General features: G+C 38.2%; 1 protein-coding gene across 3 annotated transcripts; it reads left to right on the forward strand.

Moving 5' to 3' along the window:
- The first annotated feature begins 4,468 nt into the window (after window positions 1-4,468).
- On the forward strand, window positions 4,469-7,851 carry LOC133743120 (protein NRT1/ PTR FAMILY 5.10-like). 3 transcript variants are annotated; one of them, XM_062170905.1, is made up of 4 exons: window positions 4,469-4,658; window positions 4,725-4,988; window positions 5,507-6,005; window positions 6,774-7,851. In XM_062170905.1, exons 1-4 carry the CDS (start codon window positions 4,520-4,522, stop codon window positions 7,588-7,590), a joined length of 1,719 nt encoding a protein of 572 aa, XP_062026889.1. In that variant the 5' UTR covers window positions 4,469-4,519; the 3' UTR covers window positions 7,591-7,851. The 3 variants fall into 3 exon arrangements, with proteins under 3 accessions (XP_062026889.1, XP_062026887.1, XP_062026888.1); XM_062170903.1 differs by having other exon boundaries at window positions 4,725-4,942; window positions 5,509-6,005; XM_062170904.1 differs by having other exon boundaries at window positions 4,725-4,942; window positions 5,509-5,990.
- The last annotated feature ends 771 nt before the right edge of the window (window positions 7,852-8,622 follow it).

The following is an 8,622-nucleotide window of genomic DNA, read 5'->3' on the forward strand; positions in this document are numbered from 1 at the left end:
AGATCCATGGGGAAGTTATAGATCGGTGCCTCCCAGCCCCTAACTCTCAAGCTGATGATCCAGATCAATATAGATCTAGATCTGCCTATAGAGAAGAGGGAGGAAAACTAAGGAAGTGTATTTGGTTTTTTTTTTTTAGAGAGAAGGTAGCTAGACTTTCTCCCACTAGGAATTATTTGATTAAACTTGCTATAGTTGATCACTTGATATGTTGACAAGAAGCTTTTGAAAAAAATTCAAAAAGATGCAAAATATTCTTGGCAGCTTTAGGAGAAACCTTGCTAAAAGTCCAACATTCATTGGCAAATATTGAAATACTTGCTTCTCTCCAAAGTCCTAACTCCTAAATTCAATCCAAACTATGTCCCTATCGAAAAGAAAAATGAACCATCTTATAACTACTACACTGAAAACTCAACTCTCTCCCACACTTGGAAACAAACATAACTCCAGTGTTCCATATAGAGAAACCTGTTTTTGAGAGTTAAAACAAACTATAAGTGAAAATCAACTACACATTGAAAAGTGAAAACTTAACTGTCACACTTGGAAACTTAATTCCAATGTTCCATATAGAGAAACCCGATAAGAGTTCTTGACAGCTATATCTAGCTATATGTGGAATCAATCTGCTTCTCTTAATAATAACTAGTCTGAAACTACATGCTCTGCATGCGTAAGAAAATATTTTCATTATAAAAAGGGGAATTTGATTCTACACCCAAATTCACATACACCTTTTAGATTAAACCCATCTATAAGATTGTTTTAATATACACCCAAACCTATTAATTAGGTTTATCTAAGAAAAAACTATTAAATAGGATAAATATTAAAACCCATTGTTGTTAAGAATTACAAAAGCTGCCACCATCCCCAAACTTTCTGCAGATGCAAGACTTGAAACAGTTGCGCAAAGACATTGCCCAGAATTAATCAACTCTTGATTCCAGCAATTGAAATCAATACCTGGGTTGGAGGTTATGTAATCTCCACATTCAAAAGCTGGAATTATAGGTGCCTAAGTCATTCTATGAATGATTTAGGTACAAATTGTGAACTCCCTAAATGATAGGTACCTAAATCATTTGTTTATGTTAAAACCCACACGATGTTTCACACCTAAATGATAGACAAAATTATGCAATTTTACCAATGGTTCATTCTACCTAAGTTATTCCCTGATTGATAGGTACAAATTGTGAACTCCTAAATGATAGGTACCTAAATCATTCGCTTATGTTAAAACTCACATGATATTTAACACTAGTACGTACGATAGGAAAAATTATACAGTTAGGCCTATGGTTCATCTAGAAATACCAAAATTAGCAAGTGAAAGTTAATGACAAGGGTGTTGGATTATTCTATTTCATTTCCGGTAAATGAGGTGAAATGAATATTTTACTAAAAGGTCAACAGCTATATTTGAGGATTATTTTACCTATTCAATCAGTAAAATAGTCAAACTAAAAAAACAAGAAAAATCATAATTATAGACTTAAAACCTACAAGGAATGTTTAATTATGTAAATGGGTGTAGATTAAAAGAAAATATAGGAATGGGTTTTTCCTAATAGGAGCTTCATTTTTTGGGTTTTTTTTTCTTCTAATTTTCTCTTATAAAAATAGTAAAATTTATTTTAAAAAAAAAGATATTACGGTTTATACAAATAATGGGTAGTTTTCTTCTTTTTAGTAATTTTTTTTAACTTTTTTATTATATTTAGTAGCTCTTATTTATTAAACATTAATTTAATATAATCTGTAGTGTGAGGATATTTGAGTATTTTCATATCCACTTCAGCTACCAAAGCGTATATTATAGATAGATAATGTAGATACTACTGAAATTCTAACCATTTTCCATAAATTGATCTCTACTTGATTAAAATGAAGTTTCACTTTAATTAAATTACCATTTTTCTTTGAAGAACGAAAGTCACACCTATTAATTTGCAATTCATACTCATTCTTTCTTAATTTAATTGAAAATCTTATAAAAGGACAAAATTAAAATATTAAAAAAAAATCGTTAAATATATTAGAAAATTACACACAAGTATCATTTTAAAACTTTAATTAGCCATAAGACCACCTAATTTTTCTTGTACACATAAGGCCACTTGCATTCACAGATTATTTCATTCCTGACAATTTTACCCTTCTACCTAAGCCCAATTCCATCAGTTTTACATTGATCACAAATCCATCTCTTTTTCTCTCTCTCCCTCTCTTCTCGATCTCCGCCTCCGATTCCGGCGACCACCGGCACGACGGTTTCTCGGTCCCTCTCTCTCCTCGATCACAGATCACATCTTGGTCTGCACCTCCAATTCCAGAGACGACCGGCGCGATGCTCTCTCTCTCTCTCACTCTCATCGATCACGGATCTTCGCGGCACCGGCGTGATGGTGCTGCTCCACCCTGATTCCACTGTCTTATGTCGATTGATGACCAGGAGAATGCAGCTCCGGCGACCAGAATTGGATTGGGTTATTCGAACAATTCGGCCGCAAAAGGACCCTGCTCCATCGCTGAATTTCAGGTCATGCAGAAGACGACGGCGACGAAGAAGCTCCGATTGGGAGCTACCTTACTAGAGGCGAACTTAGATCTATCTGATTCCCTACTCTACTCATATCTCTTCGATCAGAAAGTTGCAAGAGGATCTTTCACTCAGTTTCGGCGTGCAATTGTGCTCAGACGAAGCGACAGTGTCGAAGAAGGAGACTGACGGTAACAGAGCACCAATTCCAGAATTACGATTTCAATAGATGTTTAATTTGTGCATTTTTTCTCTTAATATGTCTAGGATCATTAGTTAATTTTGTGATTTTGACGGATTAGTTTCTTAAGTTCTAAGACCATGAGGTGGAATATATAGAACTATTAGATGCTGGAGAATAGAGAGAGGCTGAAATTCTTTATGTGTGTCTACACCGAGGACTACTCTTGCATAGTTTCTTTATAATCTGCAAGTACGTACAGTTCCATTTCAAAACATGTTGAGCAATTGAGAGTTTATAATATGATGCTACTGTAAACATAATTTAGTGTGTTATCAAACTTCTTTTGAATGAAATTGAATCTTAATTTTATGTCTCATTGTTCAATTTGGATTCTATGGTATTTGTGTTAATTTGTCAGTTTGATATTTGGATTCAAGTTTTGAGCCCAAGACATGGCTTAATCAAAGAATTCACCTTGAGCCTATAATGTTATTTTCTTAGTTAGTAGGTGTTTTGGAGTGTGGCATGTGAATATCTATTGACTGGTTTGTTATTGAATTCAGACGATTTGGCAAAATTTGCGCCCAATTGGATTTGTGTTTGGTTGAAATCAGGAGTAATAGTTTTCTCAGTCTTTGGGAGTAATTTTTGTTCAGTTTGGTAGTACCTTTTGGTGCTGGTAAGAGTAGCTTTTGGTATTGATTATAGTAGCTTTTGTTGTTGGTGACAGTAGTAATCTGGACAGTATATTTTCTTGTTAGTGAGCATAGCTTTTGCTGTTGGTGACAGTAGTTTTTCTTGTTAGTGAGAGTAGCTTTTTCTGTTGGTGACAGTAACTTTTGGTGTGAATGACAGTAGCTTTTGTGATCTCGCCAGAGACCTCACCGGAATAGATTTTGTTATTGGTAAGAGTAGCTTTTGATGTTGGTGACAGTAGCTTTGTTACATCGCCAGAGAACTCACTGAAGTAGCTTTTGGTATTGGTGAGAGTAGATTTTAGTATTGTTGACAGTAGCTTTTGTTACCTCGCCAGATAACTTACCGGAGTAACTTTTGTTGTTGGTGAGAGTAGATTTTGGTGTCACGAATAGTTGTTGGTGGGGATAGTAACTTTTGATTTTGGGGAGCGTAGCTTTTGTTCGTGACAGTAGTTTTTGTTACTAGTGATAGTAGTTTTTATGACCTCGCCGGAGGTGGCCGGAAATCTTATCAGAGTAGCTTTTGATGTCAGTGACAGTAGCTTTTATGATCGCCGGAAAACTTGTCGGAATTTGCCGGAGACCCTTGTCAGAAGTTGTCGGAGGTCGGCCGGAGACCTTGCCGGAAATCGTCGGAGACCCTCACCAGAGGTCGGCCGGAGACACTTGCCGGAAGTTGGTCGGAAACCTTGCCAGAGAGAAGAGAGAGAATGATTGTTGACTTTTTACTCTAGTGACATTTACATAAATATATTGATTTTTATAACTAAAATTTATCACAATTTTTAATCAAGTGGGCTCATGAGGGAAAAACTTTAAAAATGGCCTTATATGTAATTGACTCTAAATATATATCTTAAAATAAAGAGGGTGAACTTCACTCCATCTTATTTTTTAAAAAATTCCTTAAAAATCAAAACCGAAAAGTGTTCTGAGAATCTGAGTTATTGCTTTACTACAAAAGTCAGTGTCAGACGTCATCAGGAAAACGAAATTTGCATCGAGAAGATTAACTATATAATGTGGAATGGGGAACATGAAGGAGTTGGATACGAAATATCTCCCGCTTACTCGACCCAACCACCGGTAATGGCTACTTCTCGCGAAGAATCTCCGGAGACCCAAAACCCACTCATAGACGACGTCGTAGACAGCGCCGCTGACTACAAAGGCCATCCGGTCCACAGATCCACCTCCGGCGGTTGGCGTTCCGCATCCTTCATAATAGGTAACACAATCACTTGCCTTCACTTACAGTACTGAGAAGCTAAATAATCATTTGAATTTGACTCAGGGGTGGAAGTTGCGGAGAGGTTCGCGTACTATGGGATTAGCTCTAATCTGATAACGTTTCTGACGGGGCCGCTGGGACAGTCGACGGTGACGGCGGCGGAGAATGTGAACATATGGTCCGGAACGGCGCAGTTGCTTCCTCTACTGGGAGCATTCGTGGCGGATTCTTTTCTGGGTCGCTATCGCACTATTATTGTTGCTTCTCTCCTCTACATTTTGGTCTGTCGCTTTCATCAGTTTCTTTTTTCCGCTCTATTATTTTTGCATTCAGTGAACGTGCTTAAAGTCAATGCGGGTTAGCTTTGTAATTTGACTTATCTGCTGACCCGACCCGCTTCTAGATGATCCGTTTCCAATAGTTTGGAACTTTGGATGATCTGAACCTATGGCATGCGTTTTTTATTTTATTTTTGCGTTTTTCATGGACCCTCATTCCGGGAAACATTCTCGAATTGAAAAGCAATAGATACTTAGAAAGAACACTAACCTAGCAACTAGCTGCTTTGTCATGGATGAGAAGAGATTTCCGAAATCTGAAATCCGAGAAATGGAACTTAGTTGTAGACTTGTAGTAATGTTATTTGCATGTATCTGGGTGTTTACGATGTGAAAATGAACGAGGTGTTATCTCCATTTCCACCATACATCAGATGGAACTAAAAAATACTGCAGATTTGATCTATATTTCACTTTAGCTTCTGATGGAGGAGCATGTTACCAATGATTATTGTTTTCTACATCATGCTATGTTTGAATATTATTGTTCTTGACCTATATTGGAACAGGGACTCGGCTTGTTGACCGTGTCGGCCATGCTTACTTCTTCTGAGCTTCAAATAGTGTTATTCTTCTTCTCTCTATATCTAGTAGCAGTTGCGCAAGGTGGACACAAGCCCTGTGTTCAGGCTTTCGGCGCAGATCAGTTTGATGGACAAGATCCAGAGGAGTGCAAAGCGAAAAGCTCATTCTTCAATTGGTGGTACTTTGGTATGAATGCAGGCATACTATTGACATTCTCGGTATTGATCTACATACAGGACAATCTAAGCTGGGGTCTGGGTTTTGGAATTCCTTGTGTTGTGATGGTCCTTGGAATGATTATTTTTGTCAGTGGAACTAGGACATACCGGTATAGCATCCAAGGGGAGGAGGAAAGCCCATTTGTGAGAATTGGCAAGGTTTTTGTTGCTGCATTAAGGAACCGGCGAACTAGTCCTTCAGCAATAGCTTCTGAAGAGGAATCCCGTGGAACCTTGCCTGATCAAAGGTCTGAACAATTCAAGTAAGCATCTTATATGCATAGGTTTAGATTAAAGAGAATGGGGAGAGTAAACTCGGAGAAGGATTCAATAAAAGAGTTTGATACATATGAAGCCCATTTTATCTTGCATGACTCTTCTGAGTACTGACTTTAAAACTATTTGATAGATGAAGGTTCTATCAAGTGTTAATATTTCCCATTTGGATACTGTCCCTATCAGTTTTACATAGCACGTAACGAAGATTGTCATATCTCTTTTTATTATCTATATGAATCCCTTTTTTTTTTTTTTTGGGTCTGATGTATGCCAATTAGTTTGTACTCAGGCATATAATAGTTGGGATTAAGGTACATTAAGTGAAAAATCTGTCATTTATACAGCTATGCGTATTCGTTGTTGTGTAACAAGGGCATTTTAGAATTTATAAATGCACTTTTCTTGTGGTTTTAGATGGTTCAGCAAGAACTATGTCGTTTCAGTGCATCAGTTATACTACATATACTTATGGATGCTATTGAACTCCGCCATTTAATGGAACTTTGCGTTATGTCTTGTAAAGTGACTTTATTTATTGAAAAAGCCGTCATTCCAACTAAAAAAAACTCCTATATATTATTTGCTGTACTAAAGTCGTTATTCACTCCACTTTAGTATATTTCCCTTATAATGTAAATCTTTGTCCTTCATGTCGCTGACAATAGGAAACTGTAATTGATCTCATAAGTTAAGGTACTCCACCAAAGCTCTTTTGAAGCTTCTTTTAAGTTCTTTTTCCTCTAATTTTACAGGCTCCTCAACAAAGCCTTGCTTGCACCAGATCATTTGAAGAAAAACGGGAAGGTGTGTACCATCGCTGAGGTTGAGGAAGCAAAGGCTGTTCTGAGGCTGTTTCCAATATGGGCTACATGCTTGCCATATGCAATTGTATGTGCACAGTCCAGTACTTTCTTCACCAAGCAAGGTGCTACCATGGACAGAACTATTGTGCCCGGTTTTGACATACCAGCTGCTTCACTTCAGTCATTTATCTGCCTTGCCATAATGATGATCATACCCATTTATGACCGCATTTTTGTTCCAATGGCAAGAGCTTTCACCAGAGAACCCTTTGGCATTACAAAGCTACAAAGAATCGGAACTGGGATGTTTTTCTCTATCATATCTATGGTCGTTGCAGCTTTAGTTGAGATGAAAAGGCTCCAAACTGCCAAAGATTATGATCTGGTTGATCTGCCAAGTGCCACAATTCCAATGAGTATTTGGTGGTTGGTTCCTCAGTACTTTTTGTATGGACTAGCCGATGTTTTCACCATTGTTGGTCTACAAGAGTTCTTCTATGATCAGGTACCAAATGAATTAAGAAGCATGGGACTTGCCCTCTACCTCAGTATATTTGGTGTGGGAAACTTTCTGAGCAGCTTTCTTATCTCTATTATTGAGGAAGCAACCAGTTGGGGAGGCCACACTAGCTGGTTTTCCGACAACCTTAATCTTGCACATCTTGATTACTTTTACTGGTTACTAGCAGCACTCTGTGGAGTAGGATTGTTGGCCTACATGTATTTTGCAAAATCTTACATTTACAATAGGGCTAGTACAATATAAACACAAATCTGAATCATTATAATTACCACAAAATACAGTGTCATCACATCTGTTGTGGTAAATATGAAAAGTGTTGAAGGAATATCGATTTAGTGTGCCTTATCAAACTAGGAGTAGCAATAGGAGAGAAGGTTCTAGATTTCCCAATCCTACACGGATTGGTATTCCTTGTAACATTAGAACTAGTACTTTGTAATCCCTATATATAGGGCTCCTATTCTCAATAATAATACACATCTCTCTCTACAATTCTCTCTCGAATCTATTTTACTTAAACACGTTATTAGCACGACTCTAGCCACAAAAACCGAAACCAACTATTCTGCCTACCTGCGTGCCTACTGCCCCAGCAGCCCCTAGCCTGAGCTAGCCAAGCCTTCGCTGCAGCCTACTCCTTGCGCGCCCAGCGCTACGCGCCCCTGCGCACGCATCCCTACTGCCCCTGCAGCACCAACGCACACCGACTGCACCTTTCCCCTTTCCTGTGCACGTCCGTCTTTTTGCAGGCTCCGAAACATCTAGTTCGGAACCTCGGATCAAAATCTTTTCTTCATAAAAGTTGTTCATCTATGTCTCTTACATCTGACCTCCGAATTTCAGCCTTATCGGAGTTATTTTGAGACCAGTACAACAATCAAAGTGAAAACTGTTCAGAAGAGAATTTGCTCCGAATTTCAACAAGCTTGACCTTATAAACATTCGCCGCACGCCTCTACTCGGATTGCTTCGCTCCATCACGCCTGCATCGACACGCGCGTGATCCAAATACATGTAAGTATTCAAAAGAGTAAGTTTTGAAGTTCCTATAATTCGGAATTTATATTTCTTCTTTTCTCGGGGACTTGAAAACCTCCCTTCTTCTACATCCCACCTTTCTTATAACGTGGATTCGATCATTGAAAAGCGGAATCGTGGGGATTCAGGCAATTAACGAACTAAGAGCGTGCGTAAGACTTCGGACTAAGAGCGTCCGTAAGCATCGATTTACGACCATACAAACATCATTGTTTCGGTCTAATCCAATCATTCTTG

The sequence above is a fragment of the Rosa rugosa genome, chromosome 4 (assembly GCF_958449725.1).
Source record: "Rosa rugosa chromosome 4, drRosRugo1.1, whole genome shotgun sequence".
Classification (NCBI taxonomy): domain Eukaryota; kingdom Viridiplantae; phylum Streptophyta; class Magnoliopsida; order Rosales; family Rosaceae; genus Rosa; species Rosa rugosa.

Coding starts and splice junctions, on each gene's coding strand:
- LOC133743120 (XM_062170905.1), top strand. CDS start 4,520: ATGGCTACTTCTCGCGAAGAATCTCCGGAGACCCAAAACCCACTCATA. Junction 4,989..5,506: donor TTCCGCTCTATTATTTTTGC/ATTCAGTGAACG, acceptor CTATATTGGAAC/AGGGACTCGGCTTGTTGACC. Junction 6,006..6,773: donor CAAAGGTCTGAACAATTCAA/GTAAGCATCTTA, acceptor CTAATTTTACAG/GCTCCTCAACAAAGCCTTGC.